Genomic DNA, 24521 nt, shown 5'->3' with positions numbered 1-24521 from the left:
GAGTAGATGAAATAAAAAGTACCATATCAAAATTAACACCAAGCCATGTGTTATACTTCTGGAGTTTTAGAGTGATTTTTAACATAGATAGTAATTGGGTTTGAAATTTAAGCACACACATACACACAGGTTTGCTACTTGGAGAGTTCCGTGCCTGGGGGAGGGGAGGTGACAATTGGTGCATTCAGTATATAACACGTGTAATGATAATAAAGTTGATTGGTTGAACTCTATAGCTTTTTTTTTTTTTCTTTTCTTCCTCTTCCTGTAGAGTAGTTCAGCCGGGGGGTGGAAGGATTCTCCCCCATCTTCACCCCCCACCGAGAAGGCGTAGGTTGATACCATTTTTATTGTTCTGCTGGGGTGGGAAAGAAACCATATGCTTTAGAATTTTGAATGGCTACACCAAAGGGAAGACTGAAGCAGGCCCTCTTTCCCCATCCCTACGGGACTTTGAGGTGGGGTTATTCTTCTAAATGTTCTGGCAGTCTTGAGGTTAGCTTAATGCTTCCAACCCCGGGGCAGAGAGGTGGGTGAGGGGAAGAAATGTCAAGGGATTCAGAGGAGCTTGGGCTGAGTGAAGTGTGGAGTGGGAAGCTGATGTCTGAAACCCACCACTCCCCTGGATATCAGGCAAAGGCAATGAGAGTCGGAACCAGCTGATGCCACTGCTGCTGCTTCCCATTTCCAGGGTGAAATTTTCACAGCAGCTAATTCTAAAGGGAGGAAAAATCCCTAACCAACAGAGAAGATTCTATATCACCCAACACATGCTATCTAACCTTTTAGGCAGGCTTTTCAGAGAAATCCTCGGCTTAAAAGTCAGCGTTCACGATCCAAAAATACGGGACGGGAATCAGAGCTGGTATGCAATGTGAAAAGCCTCTTTACACTCTATGAGTGTTTGAAACGATCCGATGAGCATAGGAAGTGGCTGCCAACGCTCTGGCGGCTGCTCGTGCCGCCGCCGCCGCCGTTCCTCGCAGAGGGCTGGACAGAGCCAGTCCCGGTTTCAGCACCTCCGGCGCTGGACAGCTCTCTGCACGCCGTACCGCCGCCCGCCTGCTTTCTCCAAACACTCTCGCTTTGCATTACTGGAGATGCATCTAAATTACGTCCTGTTCAACAACAAGTAGATTTTTTTTTTTCCCCTGTACGGGAATTACAGTAGACGATTCTCTCAATTAAATTGCATTTTCTTCATTACGGATTTGGCAGTCAGGCGTATTTATCCCGATCTCCCCCCCACCCCCCACCCTCTACAGGAACGAGTCTTTGGGAACCTGGTCCACCCAGGGATGTAAAACTGTGCTTACCGATGCATCCCATACGAAATGCTTATGTGATCGTCTCTCTACCTTCGCCATTTTGGCTCAGCAACCTAGAGAAATAGTAAGTAACAAAGGGAAAACACGGCTTTAATGCAAAGGCAGGGACATTGTGGAGAGTGTTTCTCCAGGGAACTGCATTTTAAATGGGGAAATGGAAAATGTTGCAGGGTGGCAAAATTGGGTTCGTCTCCTCCTTAGCTACAGTAGCTTGGTGAAATGAATTCTAGTTGGTGTGCTATAACTAAATTCTACTCAATTTTATGTCTTCTAACTTGAAATTTCTGCAGTATAGTTTTGAGGATGTACTCCAATCATATTGCTAATATGCTGCAAACTTTCAAATAAAAATACTTGTCAGCTTAACCTTTATTTTAGAACTCTAAAGCTGTTCTGGGGAATTTGTGAGGTTACTGTTGGTAGTAGAATGAAGACCCCAGACACTATAGCCAAACACATTTCATATCTGCATTGGATATTTTCAGTACAGGTTTTCTGGGGTGTCCTTGGATATTTATTTTTTTTAATTAAATGAAATTTTTATGAAAGCAGAGACTGTCAGAAACTGTAAAATCATTCCTTAGAAGTATATAGGTTTGTAAAACTAGTTTCTGAAACAGACAGTTGTATAAACTGTCTGAAAGAAAAAATAACATCCTCATCAAATGTACTTTGAGAAATTATTTCAGAAATTGAAGTGGTGAAAAATAATTATTAAGAAAAATGTGACTTTCTGTCTAAATCTGGCCTAAATATGCATCACTCTTTTTCTTTATTTTGATAGCCAAAAATGCCTATAAGATTGATTGTGCATATCTAAGATTTGGAACACACTTGATCTTAAAGTGTATTTCGTTAAACTTCCAATACTAAAAATATGAAAAACAGCAGATTTTATTAGTTAGTACCATGTTAGTGTCTAAAGAAAGAAATCTCTTTGATCTTTATATATGTTTTAAAAGATATAAGACTTATTTTTCAAGGTCAAGTATTTAGAGACTAATATTGACATTGTGAAGATTATCTCTATATATTTTGTTCACAGAAAAAAAATCACAAATATATTCTAAGGTCTTACACTTGAAATTTGATTTTCTTCTATATTCTTAGAGGCCAAGCTAGTGAAATTCAATGAGAGAATACTTGACTTAGAACAAAGTTGTCAAAAGTCAGAAAGTTTGAAAATTTTTCAATATCTAGGTACCAGATTTGGATAACATAATGGGAGGATCAAAGTAAATTTCAACAAAATATATTTTGTGAAATAACTGAACTGTAGTTAGTTGAAGAAAAATAAATACTGCTTCAAATTTCAACTAGATGAAATTTAACATGTTAATGTTGACCAAGTTGTAGCTTCAGTTATTTATTTTAGAAAGCTGTAAGTGGTTATATGCCACAATCAAGCATTGAAAACTCTTAAGGCCTTCATTACTTCACAGTGGGAGAGAGGGAGTAGCTAGAATTAGTCATTTGAGAGGTTGAGAATATGTGAACAGAGTGGTTACTGGGTAATTATCTGGTTACTATAACAACTATATTGGCTATTTTTGAGTGTTAGGACAGTTTTGTTGAGTTTAGAAGTTATTTTAATTTATTTTAAAAATTCTCTCTCTCTCTCTTTTTTTTTTTTTTTTTGCTTCTTTTGTTTAATTTACAGATCATGGAATCCTCTAGTACACCTTCAGTTACCCTAATTGTAGGCAGTGGCCTTTCTTGCTTGGCCTTGATCACCCTAGCCGTTGTCTATGCAGCATTATGGAGGTAAGTAGTCAATTAATACACTAGAAATGGAATGTTCTGTTATTCAGAGTTAAATCAAGGAATATAATAACTATTATATGTCTCATGTTTTCTTAATTTACTGAAAGAAGTACTTTGAAAACAGAATTATAATTGCCGTGATTAAGCTATAATAAATGAGCTCAATAACACTAAATAAGTGTTTACTTAATTTTCTTGTCTGTATTTTCCTACAATGGGAAAGTAAACAAAACACACACATACACACACACACACACACACACACTTTTCTTCCCAATTCAAATGATGGTAGCCTTCAACAAGTTGCTTACCCCAAGCATGGTACTCTTAATACCCCAAGTTGTCTATGTGTTGTTTATATTCATCCCAACTGCTATTGAGCTTGAGAATTTAATGATACAGTCAAATTAATTTCTCTGTTATAGAAATATGGTCTCCAAATGCTTAAGTTTTAAACATATGCTTTCAGTGTGTCCAATGTGTAAAGTCTTCTATAATATTAATGCATTAATATAATACCATAAAGCTTTAGAAAAGACTTCTCAGCTGAATGTTTCCACTAAGTCAGATTTTGACAAACTGATTTTAAAAAGTCATAAAAATACATAAACTAGGGGAAGTGATTGAAAAATACTGTTCTATAATATGTGAAATTATATCTGTTTGACATTGTATGAAAATGTAGTAGTTCTCTAAGATTTGTTCTTGTTCTGTTAATGAGAATTAGATTTGTGAAGTTTATTATGTCTACTGACATATTGATAACTAGTATATAACTAAACTTCCCAATAAATTTTCAAATGTTAAACATTTTTATATCCATTTTGATTACTTTAAAATGTTCTAAAAATAGTTACCATATTAGCAAATAAATAATTATGTATTATTTCCTGAATATTTGAAATATTAAAATTGCAAAGGTAGCCAGGCCTAGTATTTTACTTATCTTTTACTTAGGATAAAAAACAATTTCGTTGAGGGCTTCCCTGGTGGCGCAGTGGTTGACAGTATGCCTGCCAATACAGGGGATATGGGTTCGTGCCCCGGTCCGGGAAGATCCCACATGCCGCGGAGCAGCTAGGCCCGTGAGCCATGGCCACTGAGCCTGCGTGTCCGGAGCCTGTGCTCCACAACGGGAGAGGCCACAACAGTGAGAGAGAGGTCTGCGTACCATAAAAAAAAAAAAAATTTCGTTGAAAAATGAATTAAAATTTAATAAGGAAAGATCATTTGATTTAACATCCTTTTTTAAAAAAAATCATTGTTCTCCATTATATTTTTTACTCTTTTGAGGACAAAAATTAATTGTCCAGAATATTATATTGTCAAAGATATTAAGATTTTCATGCTTCATACAAAAACAAAATATGTACACATTCTTGGTCCATTGATACAGATACGTAATAGAGGTCCTGCCTTCCCATGCAGGGTAGTGAAATACCAAATGAAGGAATCTGATAATATATGGCCAGTCTCATGAAATGAAAGAAATGTTTGTCCTAGGCATGGCATTGTAGACAGTAGAATCCAGGGTTCAGAGCTCAGTCAAGCAGGCATTGTCCTGGTAATACAAGAGCAAGACAAACAAAGGCTGGGAAGAAGACTTTCTCTCCCACAATTGCCTGAATGGTATTTCTCAGGAAATGAGGCAGTGTTTATGGGCCAGGATACTAGGTAATAGTATCACAATTCATCAATGGCATCATAAGTCATACTCACTGAAGTATTCAGAACCAAGTTCCATTTCTCAGTACTTATGGTTCAGCCACCAATTACACCTCTTCACGCCTCAATACATATGGCTAACGCTAGCACAAACACTGCTAGTATAAATGATATATAAAAGTTATCAAAGAAGTACAGGATTATTTAGTCTGTAGGGAAGTTTGCTGTAATCCAGAAAATCCAGGAAAATCACCTATTGCAATAGCTTTCTAGGAATTACCACCTGAAAGTATCTATCCAAACTTGACATGAAACTGAGAAGTTTAGAAGACAGTACTAAGAAACTATATAAATTTGAATTCCTAACCGTTAGTGGCCATCAACTTATTGTCTACAGGTAGAAGGATTGAAGTAATATTAATAATTTGATAGAAGTTTCAAGATTCATAAACTATGAAGTGAATCTTGTAGCATGATGAATTCAATGCATTTTGTAAACATTAAATTTACCTAGTAACATTCCTGTATGATAATACTCATGTCAGGATCTTACTGCTTTTTTTTTTTCTAATTAAAAGGTTTAGTGTTTTTGTTTTTTTTTTTTTTTGCTTTTCTTATGATGTGTAAAATGTGTGAACATCAGAATTATTTTATATATAATATACCGCTTTGAAATTTGCTGATGTCTCATGTAGCTCACTAGAAATATTCATCAAAAAATGAATTGATTGTTACGTTCTCTCCATCTACAGCTATGTTCTGTAGAATTACGTTATTACATCACAGAGCAACTAAGCATGTCCTTTTAATCCATGTATTGAAATGATGCATTCACAAATTTTGTTTAAAGCATAAAGCATATTTATAAAATGTTTTGAAAGTTGAGACATTTTATAGCAATTTTTAAGGCAATAATGTCACAATGTTAATGAAAATGAAAACATCTAAAGACTCTTCAGGGTGGTCAGTCTAGGTCTTCATTACCATGATTTTTCTATTTACCGAGCAAATGATATCAATGAAAGACTTTCAGTAATGTCATCTCTGTACTTGTGCTGTCATGGAAGCCTTTAATATCACATAAAGGGTCAACTGTGTGCAGCCCTTAAGCGTTTTAATGATACATCCCCAACCAAAAAAAAAAGAAACAGCTTAATATTTGATGTTTTCATCATCCCAGTGTGTGGTTTATTATATTTTTAGATACTGATGATGCAGGGACAAGATTAAGCTACTCTTGAGGCCATTTTTTATTGAGGGTCCACCTAGGTTCATTCTGTGTTTGTTCTGTGAAGAAAGGAAGATTCTTTTATATTAAAATTTTTCTTTGTATATTTTATTATTACTCTTGTTTTTGTTTTACTTTCTTTTCTGAAACATGTGATGGAATGTAGGACCTCTGCCTAAATATTCCTCACAAACAGAGAGTAAGAACTTTGATAGATTTTTACCTTCCAAAGAGTGCCTCCAGGGCTTCCCTGGTGGCGCAGTGGTTGAGAGTCTGCCTGCCGATGCAGGGGACACGGGTTCGTGCCCCGGTCCGGGAAGATCCCACATGCCGCGGAGCAGCTGGTCCCGTGAGCCATGGCCGCTGAGCCTGTGCGTCCGGAGCCTGTGCTCCGCAACGGGAGAGGCCACAGCAGTGAGAGGCCCGCGTACCACAAAAAAAAAAAAAAAAAAAAAAAAAAAAAGAGTGCCTCCAGATCTCTGGCACCCCCATGGAGCACTGCACAGGGAAGCCCACACTGTGGGCTGTGGACAGTGAGTTCATGTTCTAACACAAATTGAACAGTCTCAAATACACAGCACGAACAAATATGTCTTTTTGTTACTGTCACTCAGTGATTTACCACAGGGTACAGTAAAGCAAGATAGCTGCTACCCTTTTAGGGTAAACACCTGGTAGAACATTTGATTCTGAGCAGTTTTTTCCATGGCTTACATTCTTTTTTTTTTTTGCTTTACAATGGTGTGTCAGTTTCTGCTTTATAACAAAGCGAATCAGTTATACATATACATATGTTCCCATATCTCTTCCCTCTTGCTTCTCCCTCCCTCCCACCCTCCCTATCCCCCCCAGGTGGTCACAAACCACCGAGCTGACCTCCCTGTGCTATGCAACTGCTTCCCACTAGCTATCTATTTTACATTTGGTAGTGTATATATGTCCATGCCACTCTCTCACATCGTCCCAGCTCACCCTTCCCCCTCCCCATATCCTCAAGTCCATTCTCTAGTAGGTCTGTGTCTTTATTCCCATCTTACCCCTAGGCTTACATTCTTGATGTGCTTAAAAATTATATGACAGACTGTATACAGATACTTCTTCATATGGGTAAAATATGGCAGGCTCCAACTAATTTTCCAGCCTAATGATGAATTATCATTTGTGGATTGGATTAGATTTCATCAGTAAAGATTCATTTTCTTTTTTCTTGTTTTGGAACAATTATTCAGGAAAAGAAAACCCTAAAGAGTAACAGCCTAACTATATAAAAATACTTGAGCGAGTGAAGTGGTGGGTGAACATGGTTCATGGTTTCATGAGAGTAAAGGCATCTTCCTAGTAAATAAGGGGGATATTTCAGAATCTGTGTGGGGTTTTTCTTTTTGGTTTTCAGTCTCTACTGGTTGATGTAAATGATAATAATTAGCATATTACAGATACACAAATAGGAAGGTAATGATACTAACTGATATCATTCTAAGAAATTTTATACTTCTAGTAAAAAAAGTTATGGTGATAACAGATGTGCAAGTTAGCTTCTGTCAGAAGTGCCATGTTGTCCACACTAATGTCTAAAGAAAAATAAATTTAAGGTCTCTTGGATATTATATGTCACTATAAAATTGGGTCTCTAAGAATAATCTTCCTTAAAAACAACTTTTTAAATATGTTTTTCTCATGTAAAGGCTTCATGTTAGTGTCTTTTTCTGGATGAATTCCACCAATTTGCATAATAGAGAATTTCTCATCTTTCCGCTGAATTTTAAAGTTGGACACTTTCTCTCTCTGGCTAGGTACATACGCTCTGAGAGGTCCATAATTCTGATTAACTTCTGCCTGTCTATCATCTCATCCAACATCCTCATCCTGGTTGGACAGACTCAGACACATAATAAGGTATGACTGGTGATTATTCTGCTTCTCTTTCTGCGTTTATGTTGTGACATAAAGTTGGCTATTGATAATCTATATGTTTATTCTTGATAAAATAGGGAACATCTGATGAAATTATTTTTAAAAATAAAAATATTTTATTTGTTTCTGAATAAAAGTATTGGTGATTCCAGTTGAGAAATACATTCCCTTGGCTTAATTTCTTGGGGATTGAGAGGCTGTTTATAATAGTAAACATATGTGTTTATTAAACATTATGTCAAAACTCTATGAGTTCAAAGCCTTGGAACATCAAAAGCACAAATTTTAATTCATTATCCTAATTGTAATAGAATTTCCTGTGTTTTGATCTAATTTATTAACATACTGATTCCTAAAATTCAACTATAAATTGCTAACTAGTGTAACATAGCTGTTGAAAAATCCGCCAAAAAACTTATTTTAGACAATAACCAAAGACAGTATTAGGAGGAAGTGACTCTAGATTTTATGCCTTTCAAAAAGTTTTATTAGGCAAAAAGTATTTTGATACTTAAACAGTTTTGTAGTTCTTTAACTGTGTAATCACTTTCAGCAAATGTAAAATATATGACTTGAGTTGAATGACCATTTATTAGGCAAAAAGTATTTTGATACTTAAACAGTTTTGTAGTTCTTTAACTGTGTAATCACTTTCAGCAAATGTAAAATATATGACTTGAGTTGAATGACCATGTTTTTTGAGAAATGACTGTCAGTCTTTTTTGCTAAATGACTCTGAAATACATACCAAGAAACCCATAATAGAAATCTTAAATTAACTTACCCCAACCTCAAAGGAATTCTGTTAAAAAATGCTTTGATAATATTTGCTGGTCAGTTTGGGCCTGTTCTTTTCTTAATTTTTTTCCAAATACTAAAGTCAACAATTGAACTTCTTCCCTATGAGCTATCATTTTTAGAACATCCAATGCACTTTTCAGTAGGTACTTTCGATATATTAGATATTTGTAGGACATGCATCAACATCAAAGATTAAGGATAGTTTGTTTATTTTGCTAACTTACACTCCTAAGAATCTGATTCCTACCCAAAGAATACAATTTGGGGTCTAGAGAGGTCTGGGAAACTGCTTAGGTGATTCTGATGAAGATTTTATCTTGACCCATATTACCCTAGGACTGTGGGGAGAGGGTGGAGGGGGGATAAGTGGAAGGTCACAAACCATGAAGGACAAAAGCAAAAAAGGGAACACCAATAAGAGCCCAATAAGGAGCCTTGTGGAAGTAAAAAACACTTTCATCTTTCACGTATCTGAATGTTTAGTTCTTTTCCCATTTCTTTCCTGTGTCTTCTTAAAAAAAGGTGAGACAAAGTAAAGTCTATTAAAATATATTTCAGGGCCACCTTCTGACTATTTAACCCAAATTTAACAAGAAATTCATGGGAAAAAGAAAGTCAGAGGAAGAAAGGAGAAAGACCACAGTGAGGGAGATGCAGTTGGAATTGGGAGGGGAAAAAGAAGTGTGCATAGTAACCAGCAGAGGGGAAATGGATGGGGGTAGGCGCAAGCAAGCTGGAAAGGGAAGAAAAGGGCTGGGGATGAAGGAGGGGAGACACCCCGTGAGCCCTGAGCAGTGAAGAATCCCTCATCTCACCCCTGTCCTCACTGTTCACCAGGCAGGACCTCAGATCCCTTAGGAATGCTCCTTCACTTGTTCATACCTGGTCACAATTCTTTAACTGTTTGTCCTTGAACCTCCGTGCAAAGAAGGAGAGCTTTCCTCTGAAGTAGAAATCACTTACTGGGTCTAGGAACCAGAAAAATTCAAGCTAGAGTTAGCTTGAGCTGGTAGCTTGTTTTGTTTTGTTTTTTTCCACCAAAGTCTCCGTATCATTTTTTACCCTCCAAACACTCTTGAGTTATGTCCCTCATTAGAATATGGAAAACATCATTGTCTTCAGTAGGAAATATGCTTTTAAAACTGCTTTATGCTGTCTGGCAAAGTTTTTACAAGTTCTGAGCCAAATGGTCAAATAGTAGAATTTTCCACAAGGTTTACCACATATTTAAGTGGTTGTTGTGTATTTCTGTTGGATCATTGCTGTTCGATAGAAATACACTGTAGGCCACAAATGCAAGCTATGTATGTAATAGTGACAGTTTGGTAGCCACGTTAAAATAAGTAAAAATAAGCAAGCAAAATCAATTTTAATAATATATTTAACTCAGTCTATCCAAAAGATGACCATTTTAACATATAAGTAATATTTTAAAATGTTAATACAATGTTTTAAAGTTTTTTAAAATAAAGCCTTCAGAATCTGGTGTGTGTTTTATACTTATAATACATCACAGTTTGGGCCAAGCGCATTTCAAGTGCTCAGTGGCTACATGTACCAAGTGACTACCATGTTGTGTAGGTCTAAATGGTAATGATACTTAGAGACTAAAGAAGTTTTGAGAAATTACATTCTGCTTGCCCATTTTGGCTTTTCCAGGTTCTCAATATCCTGTTGTTGTTTTTTGTTTAATTAAAATGTCTGCTAGATATCTATGAATATTATGAACATCAAAGGCAAGATAAGACAAGTCTAGTTTTACATTTCATTTCTGATTATGAAGCATGGCCGGCATGGGCTTGGTTTAAAAAAATAAAAGGTCAGTTTAGTTCTGTTTCTGCAGAATAGATTCTATATGGTTTTGGGATCCTGGTGGTTCTGTTCCAGATAGACTGTGCTGATTTCTGCTGCTACACTGTTGATGCTTGTGGGGAGGAGTAGGGGATAGGTGGTAGTGATGATAAAGAAAATGAAAAATTATTGTTTTTCTCTCATGCTACGTTAATTTTTCTTTACTAGCTCTGAGTAGGTGATCTTGCAAGCCTAGGACAATCCACTATGGAGTGACTAGGAGAGAAAAATACAACACAGTAGGATTTTATTCTTAGTCTCTCTCAACAATATCAGGTTTCCAGAGGAAATAATCGTATATTTTATTATGATACATGTGCTGAATTCAATTAAATTGACCTCAATTCATTTTAAATATATGTGAAATAGCAGTGTGTGAAAAGCCATACCTGCTTCACTGTTTGGAGGATTAATGATGTCTCAAAAAAAAAAAAATGAGAGAAAAAAATACGAAAATGTATTATCCGTATAAACTCATGATCTGTATAAACTCCAGGACAGTATTTTAAAAACGTAAAATATTATCAGTGGGCACAGTATATTTTTTAGGGTGTGTGTAGGATCCCTTCGCTGCTGTGGGCGTTTTGTAATTGATCAAATTCCTATCTTTGATTTCCCTGGTAAATTTTGATTGATGCTTTACCATTCCCCACTTGGAAAAATGGAAACATCTGAGAAGGCTTCTTTTTTTTTATATATAAATTTACTTATTTATTTTTGGCTGTGTTGGGACTTCGTTTCTGTGCGAGGGCTTTCTCTAGTTGCGGCGAGCAGGGGCCACTCTTCACGGCGGTGCGCGGGCCTCTCACTCTCGCAGCCTTCTCTTGTTGCGGAGAACAGGCTCCAGATGGCGCAGGCTCAGTAGTTGTGGCGCACGGGCTTAGTTGCTCCGTGGCATGTGGGATCTTCCCAGACCAGGGCTCGAACCCGTGTCCCCTCCATTGGCAGGCAGATTGAGAGGGCTTCTTGAGGAATAGGTTCTTTGGTTTGGTACTGCCTCTGAGAGTTGTCATGGCTAGTTTGTGTGAAATCTGGTATTTGATACTGAAATCCAGCATGGTTTTGAAGTGTCAGACTGGGATCTTTCTCCAAATTGCTTGTTGAAATATAATTGATTCAATTATCTCACTACTGAGTATCTCTGCTTTCTTTTGAGTTGGGAGAGAAACAAGCTGAAATGACCCATTGTTTAAAATATGATGTATTCAGATCTTTGAACTATAGATTCAATTGCTGGTAGCAGAGAAAGGAATCAAATGCATTTCTTCTATCTCTTCTTAAAATGCAGTTATAAAATGTAATTATAACTGACTTCATTATATTTCAAGCTATCTTATAAAATGTCATTGCCCTTTGATTTCTCTGTGTATTTTAAATTTCAACCACGATGTTCCTTTATCACTTGAATGTTGTTTATTTTTAGAATTTCCTTTGTACCTTAAAGTATGCAAATGGTTTTTGTTGAGCCATATATTCAGAGAATAGTTTTCTTAATCACAAAAATATATATTAACCTTCTTCTAAAGCACTTTGAGATGATTTATCATATTAACCATTTTATAACATTCTTTTTAACAGATGGAAGTCAAATTTGGTAAAACAGTTGGATATATATATATTTTTTGGTTAGATAATGGTGGACACCCAAGAAGATTCTGAGAGAGAACTTCTCCCTATAACCTTACTACCAGGTTATAATGAAAGGAAGCCAAGTCTAGATTCAATCAGACAGTGTGATATTTATTAGATAAACATTTATTAGCAAATCAAGAGCAAAACCTGTTCTGTAAACTCAATGAAGCTATAGATCTCTGTCATTTTAGATATTTTGACCATGACCACACCTTGTATGCAACATTCACTTCAGGTGGACATAGCAATACTCTAGAGACAGGCTTCTGTGCCTTCAATCAGCATCTTTCAATCAAAAATCCTCCTAATCGAGTGTCTGAGTACAGAATGATTGGGGGTAAAACTATAGGCCTCATTTCTATGAAGTACAGGATATAAGCTTCAATGGAATCATCCACGCAGTCTATTTAGACTAAGAAGTGTTTAACTATATTAGCTCATCTACATATCTTTCAACGCCTTTGTTTTCACCAAGGGAACCCATAATAATTGACTAAGCACTAGTTCATCAATAAAGATCAATCTCCTCTAGTCAGTTTGATAATAATTGAAGTGTTGATTGTGGATACATCTACCTAAATCCAAAGACTTGCAGTTGACCCTGCAAGACTCTGGGGTATGACCCTTTCTAATACAATGCCAGCTGACTGCCTTGTTCTGTGCATTCCTGGACAGCTCCTAGGATTAAAGGTTAAACTAACTGGCACATATATATCAATAGTATCATACTGAGAATACCAAAGTGTTATAAAATAAGTTATAGACATCCTGAATAGACATCCTTATTTTGAAAAAGAATAACTAAATGTGAGAGGGCAAAGTTAGATCCTAACTTTAGTCCCAGGAGACCTACAAGACCTAGCAAAAGTCCGCATTGACAGATCAAGGAAGCTTCCCAAATTATTTCAGGTGTGCAGACATTTCCTTATCACTCTTCAGAAAGAATTTCTCTCATAACTCTTTATGTATGGACCACTGAATTACATGATAGGGCTGTGTCTTTTCTTTCAGTCTTGCAAAAAATATAAAAACTCTGTGTTGGAGCACTTTTTAAAAGTCACATGATCTACAAAGTTTGTTTACTACATCCGGTGCTTATTTATCCTTTATCAAGTGTTGTTATGTTTTTTGTTTTATTATTATTTATTTATTTATATTTGGCTGTGTTCGGTCTTCAGTTCTGTGCGAGGGCTTTCTCTAGTTGCAGCAAGTGGGAGCCACTCTTCATCGTGGTGCGCGGGCCTCTCACTATCACGGCCTCTCTTGTTGCGGGCACAGGCTCCAGACACGCAGGCTCAGCGGCCATGGCTCACGGGCCTAGTTGCTCCACGGCATGTGGGATCCTCCCGGACCGGGGCACGAACCCGTGTCCCCTGCATCGGCAGGCAGATTCTCCACCACTGCGCCACCAGGGAAGCCCCATGTTGTTATGTTTTTGTTATGTAGTTTGCCTAGAGATAATTAGTAAATACAGGCCAAACTAGAAGGCTGTGGTTATTCTAATGGAAGATGGTTTTGTGTTGTCAGAATTGTGGGTTTTTTTTTAAATAAAATCTTGAATTTTAATACTTTAATTAGGTGAAGAACTCTCTAATTCACTTATTTCTCCCAGGACTTCCTTTTGCGAGAGACTGAGATTCTCCACACATTTATCAATGCTTCCATGCCTGGCCTCTGAATCTATACGTGTTCAGTCTCTGAGGAGGAATACTGAGTATGTGTTTTCAGCCACCCAGTCTGTCCATTCTGATACCACCTGAAACCGTCTGCTCTTCTCTTGAGGGTCAGGCTCTCCAGGCTTCCCGGGAGACATCCATCTCTCGGTGGTGAAGGTGAAGAGCAGGCATTTTAAGCCAGAGGGACCCAAGCATCCTACATCTCCTGCTTCCTAGTTGTGTGATCCTGAGCGTGACACCCAGCCTCCCTCGACCTCAGCTTCCTCTCAGTATCTCCCTTACAGTGTTGCTGTCAAGGTTACATGAGAGTACATATGAAGCACCTTGTAAGCACTCCTTAAACTGTTCTTCTGATCATGGTGATGGTGATGATGGTGATGACTCACGGATATACATCTGATTCTGAATTTCTCTTCTGAGCTTCAGATTTCCTCGTGTCCAATTTGCTGCTCACCACTAAATTTCCCATTTATGTCCCTGCCCCACACTCAAACACATTATATATAAATTGCATGTACTTTCTGTAGTCTCCAACCCAGTTACATAAGCTGGAACTCTGAGCATTATCCTTGATACCTCCTTCCCCCTCATGTAGTAAATCTAATAAATCAGCCCCCTGTGCCATGTGTACCCTCACATGTTTCTCACCTCCAGCTTTTTGCCTCAATCAGGTATGAATTACCTTCACTAATCTTCCAGCATCATTAACCCCACTCTCTACCTTGTAGCTCAAGTGATGGAGCTAAAATTCAAATCTGACCACTCCACTCCCCTTAGCAAACATGTATTGTTGTCTGACCTCCTACAGAAGTGATTTTCAAACTGTGCTCAGACACAAGAGGTGAGAATGTTTTATTTATCTGCGAAGGTTCCTATTCTCTGATTTTCTTGCATTAATGTATTGGGGCTCAGGAATAAATTGTATTGAGAAAGAGTTCTATAGCTTATCAAACTTGAGAAACTTTAAACATGACCTGCGCTGACCTCTTCATTTTCGGTCTCTTTTACTGACTTTTTTTTTTAGTCACACCAGCAATACCGTACTGCTTACAGTTCATCAAAATCATGGTGACTGCTTATTCCTCACCCCCCTCCAGCCTGGAGTGCTGTTACTCTCCCGCACCCCACCTGATTTCCCAAACATCTTCATCTGGCTTGTCCTCATCCTTGACACTCTTCCTCATTTGTGAGGCCCTCTCCCATCCTCAACATTTAGGTACCCCAGCTCTGAGGCTCCATGATTCCTAGTGCAAAACTACTGTCCTGTATTTTGTTACCTGCTTCCAACAAGGCTATACACTCCTTAGGGCAGGGCTAGGTTACATTCATTCTTAAATTCATTGGCAACATAGAATCTGAGTGCGGTAAATATATAATAAATCTTTATTGAATTAATAAGTAAATAAATTTATTTGAATTCATCATTTAGGCTTATACCTGTGGAGCTAACAGCTGTGGCTGGTTTTACAAGGATTAGGGTCTCCCATTCTAGACAGAATTTAAGCCAACGTAGTGATAAAGATTATTTTCCTGGGGCCTGGTTTAACCTCTAAGTGATCGATGGCATGCTTTAAAGGAAATCTGGTTCCTGGGTTTTAGTTAGAGACTCTGAAATCCAACAAATATTAATATTCCCACTTGATAAGTCATGTAAAATAATGTTCTTAACCTTCAAAAGGAATGTGTTTATTCATAACTTCTCTCATAGAAGTCACTTCCTGCCAATAATGTCCCAAATCCATGTCTATTTTGTCTCAAATGCATTTGTGATTCCAAAGGCTGAAGCTAAAGCTTCCTATTTAGATTTATTAAAATCTCATTTATTGACTTGCTGTGATGTTTGTAAAAGGATTTGGATATAATAAGCTTAGGTGTGATTCATTTGAGTCCATTTTGAGGCATCTTACTAACTCTCCCAGGGTTCTTCTAGGTTCCTGAGAACCTTCATCAAACCATGGAACAGAATGGTATGTTAGTTTCCTGATTTCACCAGGCTCCTGGCAGCGAGGATTATTGTGCCTTGTTGGTATGGGGCTCACAGACTGAGAGGCATGGGATTGGAGGGACTCTCTTGGCCCACTTTAGCCTTCTTGTCCCCTGACCATACGTTTCCAGTTATGTGTGGTAGGAGCCAAGGATCACGTTATTGAAGTCAACTTCAAATTAGGGCAAAAGATCAATATGAAGAATGGGTTTGAAACAAGCAAAGGAGATGGAAGGGGCATTAACTTGACAACAAAGAGTGACTGGAATGGTTATAGTAACAGGAGGCAAATAAGCTTGAGGGACAAGGAAGCCCATTTGGACATTCACGGTGTGTTCTTATGTCAGTCTCCAGAGCTGGACAAAACTCCTGGAGAGAGAGCATTCCTTCAGCAGGGGAGACTTGTGTGCTGGTAGTTGCTTTGGAGGGTGTCAGACCTACCCTGACTACCTCTGTTCATTTATCCTCAAGCAATCGTGCAGAAACGTTCTACAGGCAACGTAGAGACTCCTCCATTTGGCCAATCCCTAGTGTCTATCCCAGCCACCCCACTTTAGACCTGGCCTTCATGATTTCTCACTGGAGGAGCATAACATTCTTCCAACTTTTGTCTTGCTCCCTTAGCCTTTGTTTACATTAGCGTATTACTGTGCAAAAGATCCTAAATTTAAAGGAAAACAAGCACCCACCTGATTAAGTCATTCTCCTGCTTCCAGCTCTACAGTAGGTCTGTAGGGCTCATGAGATTAACCCCACGTTCTGAACTGCCTCTAGTACATTCAGGGCTGCCTCTAGTACATAAACTGACTTTGTGGGACACAGAAAGGGCACTCCTTCTGGACAGATGAGTTATAAAAATACTCCTGTCTCTCCAGGCTGAGGTGGCCTCCAGCAGAGCTTCTGGTCTCCCACCATTGCTCCCTGCCGGGGGCCCCGTCTCTGTGCTTCCCAGTGCATTCTAGCCCGTGTGTGCTTGGCCCACCCTTGCCTCTGTCCCTCTGTACTTCGCCTGATAAACACCTACCACCCTTTGGAAGTTGGCTTATGTAAATCATCCTCATGAAGCCCTTCAACACCTCCATAGCATGTGGTATATACCTCTAATTTTAGCACCAACATTACCCAACAACTTTCATTCACTGATCAACCTTGCCCACTTACTGTGATTCTCAAGGGTGTTTTTTTTTTTTCTGCTTTTAGGTTTTAAAACCACTACTGTTAATACATACTTGTTTAAACATGGTATGAAATCAATAAATGCTGAATGAATGAAGCTGTGGCTCTATCGATTAAATGAGGGATAATGTAACAGCAATAAAGGCAATTGTACATTGGGGGCCTTATTTGGGGTAATTGCAACCAAGGTCAATTATTGTTGTTGTTTTATGATGAGAAAAAGTAGTTGAGAAAAACACCTAAGACTTGTTCTGAGATCTTTCTTTGATGAGAGATGATAAGTTAAAACAGATTTTATCTTTTTTTTCAATTTTGAATTTGTTTTTAATGAGTTTGTGGGGTTTGGGGATGGGGGAGGTATATCATGGCTGGTAGTACTGGGTTGTATAATTTTTTTGGTATACCAGCCTTGCATAGATGAAAATTCTTCCTATTGGTCATAAATAATCTGGGGGCTCCCTGACATTCTGAGTCTAGTCTTGTTTAAACACCATATGATTTACAATAAGCAATGACAAATTTTCCAGTGATTAGAGCATGGCAGGACAGTAGGAAGAGATTGTGATTAGGTCTCAGTAAATCTTAGAAATGACTTGGTTTCACACTCTTACAGTGTCCTCTCTTCAAAGAGAGCTAAAATATTTTGCAAAATATTGGGACAGCTTAGGGTGCTGTGCCTAATGGTGTCACTCTTTTTTTTTTTTTTTGGGGTGTTTACTTGGAAATTTTTTAAATTAAGGTATAGTTGATATAGAATATTATAAAAGTCTCAGGTGTACAACATAGTGATTCACAATTTTTGAAGATTATACTCCATTTATAGTTATTATAAAATATTGGCTATATTCCCTGTGTTGTATAATATATCCTTGTAGCTTATTTTATACATTGTAGTTTGTACCTTTAAATCCCCAACCTCTATTCTTCCCCTCCCCCCTTCCCTCTCTCCATGGTAACCCCTAGTTTGTTTTCTACATCTGTGACTCTGTTTCTATTTTGTTATAGTCATTTGTTTGTTTTATATTTTAGATTCCACATATAAGTGATATCACATAGTATTTGTGTTTCTCTGTCTGACATTTCACTAAGCATAATGTCCTCCAAGTCCATCCATGTTGCTGCAAATGACATTTTTTCATTCTTTTTTTATGGCTGGGTAGTATTCCATTCCATGTGTGTTTGTGTGTGTGTGTGTGTGTTCACGTGTGCATGCATGCACACACACCTGTGAATGTGTATTTGTGTGTGTGTGTGTGTGTATTTATATATACACATACCACCTCTTAAGCCAGTCATCTGCTGATGAGCACTTGGGTTGCTTCCATTTTCTTGGCTATTGTAAATAGTGCTACTATGAACATTGGGGTGCATGTATCTTTACAAATTAGCGTTTTTGTTTTCTTTGGATATATGCCCATAAGTGAGATTGCTGGATCATGTGGTAACTCTATTTTTAGTTTTCTGAGGAAACTCCATGCGGTTTTGCATAGTGGCTGCACCAATTTACATTCCCACCAACTGTGTACAAGGGTTCCCTTTTCTCCCATCCTTGCCAACATTTGTTATTTGTGGTCTTTTTGAAGGTCACCATAAGTCAGATTTTATTTTGATGCAGGGATATCTGAGAGAGAATTTGAGAAGTCGAATGATTCTCCAGGAGTATCACAGAAAAGTTGAAGATTATTTTTCTCTCCTAGAATCAAACCAGTAGAGAAATTACAAATTTCTCCCTATGTATGATTTTTTAACTCTCTCTATTCTCAGTACCTAATATGAAATGGTCAGAAATTTGTCTAATGTCAACAAGGGAACCATGTAGTATAATTATAACTTATAATGTTTATGAGAATTCTGAATACACTCTAAAGTACTGAAGTGCTAAAAAAAAACCACATAAAGTGAACTGTTTTAAATCATATTCTCACAAAAGTGAAAGTCCCTTGAGATAAGATGATAATAGTTTTCAGTAGTCCATTATGTTAACTTTGTGGCCAAAGAGAACTCTTTTCTTTTTTTTTTTTACATCTTTATTGGAGTATAATTGCTTTACAATGGTGTGTTAGTTTCCGCTTTATAACAAAGTGAATCAGTTATACATATACATATGTTCCCATATCTCTTCCCTCTTGCATCTCCCTCCCTCCTACCCTCCCTATCCCACCCCTCTGTGTGGTCACAAAGCACCGAGCTGATCTCCCTGTGCTATGTGGCTGCTTCCCACTAGCTATCTATTTTATGTTTAGTAGTGTATATATGTCCATGCCACTCTCTCACTTCATCCCAGCTTACCCTTCCCCTTCCCCATGTCCTCAAGCCCATTCTCTAGTAGGTCTGTGTCTTTATTCCCGTCTTACCCCTAGGTTCTTCATGACTTTTTTTTTTTCTTAGATTCCATATATATGTGTTAGCATACGGTATTTGTTTTTCTCTTTCTGACTTACTTCACTCTGTATGACAGACTCTAGGTCCATCCACCTCATTACAAATAGCTCAATTTTGTTTCGTTTTATGGCTGAGTAATATTCTATTGTATATATGTGACACATCTTCTTTATCCATTCTTCCGATGATGGACACTTAGGTTGTTTCCATCTCCTGGCTATTGTAAATAGAGCCGCAGTGAACATTTTGGTACGTGACTCTTTTTGAATTATGGTTTTCTCAGGGTATATGCCCAGTAGTGGGATTGCTGGGTCATATGGTAGTTCTATTTGTAGTTTTTTAAGGAACCTCCATACTGTTCTCCATAGTGGCTGTACCAACTCACATTCCCACCAGCAGTGCAAGAGTGTTCCCTTTTCTCCACACCTTCTCCAGCATTTATTGTTTCTAGATTTTTTGATGATGGCCAATCTGACTGGTGTGAGATGATATCTCATTGTAGTTTTGATTTGCATTTCTCTAATGATTAATGATGTTGAGCATTCTTTCATGTGTTTGCTGACAGTCTGTATATCTTCTTTGGTGAAATGTCTATTTAGTTCTTCTGCCCATTTTTGGATTGTGTTGTTTGTTTGTTTTGTTATTAAGCTGCATGAGCTGCTTTTAAATTTTGGAGATTAATCCTTTGTCAGTTGCTTCATTTGCAAATATTTTCTCCCGTTCTGAGGGTTGTCTTTTGGTCTTGTTTATGGTTTCCTTTGCTGTGCAAAAGCTTTGAAGTTTCATTAGGTCCCATTTGTTTATTTTTGTTTTTATTTCCATTTCTCTAGGGGGTGGGTCAAAAAGGATCTTGCTGTGATTTATGTCATAGAATGTTCTGCCTATGTTTTCCTCTAAGAGTTTCGTAGTTTTTAGCCTTACATTTAGGTCTTTAATCCATTTTGAGCTTATTTTTGTGTATGGTGTTAGGGAGTGATCTAATATTTTCATAAGTAATTCAGAATCTAATTTAAGGGCTGGTAAGGTTGGAAGGTAAAGGGCCATATAATAAATATTTGGGACTTTGTGGGCTATAGCATAGCTGTTGTAGCTCAAAAGCTGCATCAGCATGGATATTAAGACATGGATGTGGTTGATTTTGACATGAAGTCACTGTTTGCAAACTGTGAACAATTTTGAGTTTTCTAGAAACATGTACTGTACCTGTAAATGGAAGAACTACAATGTCAGCTGAGGCCAGCCCATTTTTAGGCTGATGCTTTTATGTAAAAATAACCTTCAGTTCTGAAATCTCCACCCAAGGTTTTGTCTGTATAGCCTGCAGAACTAGAACAGGAGACCTTAGGCAGTTTCTGAAAAGGCCTCTGCAGAGATAAGAAGGAGGGAAATGCACTTTGAATTCCTTCTTTGGAGCAAGAACTAAACACAGAGTTTCTTCATATGGTGACTATTGGTTACCAGTATATACAAAATGAGAATAAAACATGAATCCAATCACTCTCGACCAAGTAAGACCTTTTATGAATTGAAGAAGCTAAAAGCAGCTAACAAATGCCCAGTGCATGAGACAACAAAGCTGGCTCTTTGTAGAAGAGAACTTCTTAAAGTACAGCAATAAATGGTGAAGCCCCTATTAGAGGATGTCTCTCTCACCTGACAGTCTTGGGCAGAAAAGTAACATCTGACACAGAAAAGAGGGATGGCAGAGTCCAGCTAATTCCCCACTGAATTCAACCATAGACAGAGTCTTTTTTTCATGTCTCAGCCTCCGGTACTCACTGTAGCCTAAAAACTGTATAATTATTATGTATCTTAGATCATAAGCATTGCTACAGCAAGCCTCAGAACTAAAGCACAAACACTAATGCCTATTACCAGAAAAAATGAGTGTGTTTGAAGATTAAACTTCACTCTTTAATTCTTTTGTGATGTTAGTCAGTTCATTTTAAATCTTAAGCCTCATAAAAATGAAGTAGGCATATGATTGAGTTTAAGTCTTAGCTATGAAATTTAAGATTTATGAAATTCAGAGTGTGTAAATTAAAATATTTATAGTTATCTAGGCTGCTAGAGAACTGAATCAAAGATTAAAGTTTCAATTGTAAAGAAGAAATCATTAGCTTAAACAGTAGAAATGTATGATAGAATGATTATTTTTAATTATATATAATTTTTTTTTTTTTTTTTTTTTTGCGGTACGGCGGCCTCTCACCGCTGTGGCCTCTCCCGTTGCGGAGCACAGGCTCCAGACGCACAGGCTCAGCGGCCATGGCTCACGGGCCCAGCCGCTCCGTGGCATGTGGGATCTTCCCGGACCGGGGCACGAACCCATGTCCCCTGCATCGGCAGGCGGACTCTCAACCACTGCGCCACCAGGGAAGCCCAATTATATATAATTTAAATTATATATTAAATTAAATTTTAATTCACAAATATTCATGATGAGGACCTGGATACATGTTCTATGTCAAACTACAATACACATAGTTTTTACATATCTCTATAGATGTGTCTGTGGTAGATGATACATCAGTATATACACACAACTAGGACTACAAAGGATTTTGAATGAATCTTATCTGTGTCTATTTTACATTCTTATTGTTAATTAAATTCTATTTGTATTTTAAAATGATTTCTCCTAATGGACAAGAATAGTGTATATTACTTTTAATATAAATTATTATATTTATATATAAATATATATATTATATTTATATTAACTAATATAAATTAGTTCTGGTTTTCTGGGTTTTTGTTCTCATACAGATAACTTACTTTTGTTTCTTTTTGTTAAAAATAAGAGAATCTGTTTCTCTGTTTAGAAACTTTTGTTATATATTTTCCTAATTTCCAAAAGAAAGTTACAAAGTGAATCCTGTATACCTAAGGAAAAGCACCTTTTATAGAAACGAAACAGGTAATCATTTGCTGCAAAAAAAATTCCCTCCAATTTAATGGCCCTAAACATAAATAAATATTTGCAGTCCTCCCAGTTTCTGAGTCAGGAATGTGGGTGTGATCTAGGTGGGTAGCTCTGCTCAGCATCTCCCCTGGGGCTGCTATTAGATGTGGGAGAGCCACGGTCCTGTGGAGGCTGGTCGTGGGTGGAGGATGTGCTGTTAGGTGTCTCATCACTCAGGTGGAGTGGAGGCTTCCCTTACCCTCACCTGAAGGCTCTTTAAGCTCTACCACCCACTGGCTATGTGCCATTTGTCAAAAGTTACTTTTCCATTCTCCACACGCCAGCCTAGTGATCTTTTTTTTTTTTTTACATCTTTATTGGAGTATAATTGCTTTACAATGGTGTGTTAGTTTCTGCTTTATAACAAAGTGAACCAGTTATACATATGTTCCCATATCTCTTCCCTCTTGCATCCCCCTCCCTCCCACCGTCCCTATCCCACCCCTCCAGGCGGTCACAAAGCACCGAGCTGATCTCCCTGTGCTATGCAACTGCTTCCCACTAGCTAACTACCTTACGTTTGGTAGTGTATATATGTTCATGCCTCTCTCTCGCTTTGTCACAGCTTACCCTTCCCCCTCCCCATATCCTCAAGTCCATTCTCTAGTAGGTCTGTGTCTTTATTCCTGTCTTATCCCTAGGTTCTTCATGACATTTTTTTTTCTTAAATTCCATATATATGTGTTAGCATACGGTATTTGTCTTTCTCTTTCTGACTTACTTCACTGTGTATGACAGACTCTAGGTCTATCCACCTCATTACAAATAGCTCAATTTCATTTCTTTTTATGGCTGAGTAATATTCCATTGTATATATGTGCCACATCTTCTTTATCCATTCATCTAATGATGGACACTTAGGTTGTTTCCATCTCCGGGCTATTGTAAATACAGCTGCAATGAACATTTTGGTACATGACTCTTTTTGAATTATGGTTTTCTCAGGGTATATGCCCAGTAGTGGGATTGCTGGGTCATATGGTAGTTCTATTTGTAGTTTTTTAAGAAACCTCCATACTGTTCTCCATAGTGGCTGTATCCATTTACATTCCCACCAACAGTGTAAGAGGGTTCCCTTTTCTCCACACCCTTTCCAGCATTTATTTTTTGTAGATTTTTAGATCATGGCCATTCTGACTTGTGTGAGTTGGTACCTCCTTGTAGTTTTGATTTGCATTTCTCTAATGATTAACCTAGTGATCTTTTTATATTGTAAATCAGATTGTCTGCTTTAAACCCTTCAGTCAGAAGAAGTGAAGCTTCTGTTACAGCTGGAATGAAATCCAGACCCCATAACACAGCCCACAAACTCCTACATGACCTGACCCAGAGTCCTTCTCTCCCTCACCGCTCATATTCATTCCATCCCCTCCTTCCCTGCATTTCTGCCTCACTGGCCTTCCTTCCAAAACACCGTGGAGGGTACCCAGCAAGCCAGTGGCCAGATGACCTCACACCTGGTCTGTGCCCGTCGTCCTGGTCCAAAGACCAGCAGGCCACTCACGCATGTCCACCTTTGTATGCTGGGCCTGGCCACGTTCTGTCCCCACCTCAGGACTTTGTCCCCCATCCCCTCTCTCTGCCTTCATTCTGAGACTAGCCTCTTCACTGACACGTGGCTGCAGCTGAAGTCTAATCTACTCAGAGAGTTCTTCCCTAAAACGCCACTCCTCCAAACCAAAACACTCATAGTTTTCTCATTGCTCTTTTCAAAGAACCCATTCTTTTTCTTCATAACCATCACTGTAACTCATCATCTTATTTTTAGATAAGAGTGGAGGGAACCTTGTCTGCTTTATTCACACTGTGTACCTCCAGCCCAGCACAGCACCTGGCACATAACAGCAGGCAATCCTCAAATATCCCTATACAGATGCAGGGGATGTCTAACTCTCAGTTGTTGAAGTTGCCGTTGTTTTCAAATCTAGAAGTGGAGAAGGGATGTTATGGGGATCAAATAAAATGACGCCTAAGAGAGTGTCCAGCACACGATAAGCTTTTAACAGAGATAAAATGTACACACAGGGAGATGTACAGTGAATAATGCAATGAGTGTTGGCCAACCTGCACCAGGTAACCAACACCACAATCTGGACAGGGAACATTCCCACCACATAAAAAGTTCTCTGTCCTCTTCCAGCCACCCCTCCCTAGA

At 38.1% G+C, this 24521-nt stretch overlaps 1 protein-coding gene across 1 annotated transcript in view; it reads left to right on the top strand.

Moving 5' to 3' along the window:
• The window catches only part of ADGRB3 (adhesion G protein-coupled receptor B3), an 815189-nt gene that overhangs the window by 662008 nt on the left and 128660 nt on the right, over positions 1-24521 (top strand). The window contains exons 18-20 of the mRNA XM_032651211.1: positions 1266-1392; positions 2989-3092; positions 7779-7881. Coding sequence (XP_032507102.1) covers positions 1266-1392; positions 2989-3092; positions 7779-7881 — 334 coding nt within the window. The remainder of the gene's footprint in view (positions 1-1265; positions 1393-2988; positions 3093-7778; positions 7882-24521) is intronic.

This window comes from Phocoena sinus, chromosome 12 (assembly GCF_008692025.1).
Source record: "Phocoena sinus isolate mPhoSin1 chromosome 12, mPhoSin1.pri, whole genome shotgun sequence".
Lineage (NCBI taxonomy): Eukaryota > Metazoa > Chordata > Mammalia > Artiodactyla > Phocoenidae > Phocoena > Phocoena sinus.
The sequence above is the reverse complement of the archived record's forward strand: the minus strand, read 5'-3'. Positions and strand labels throughout refer to the sequence as shown.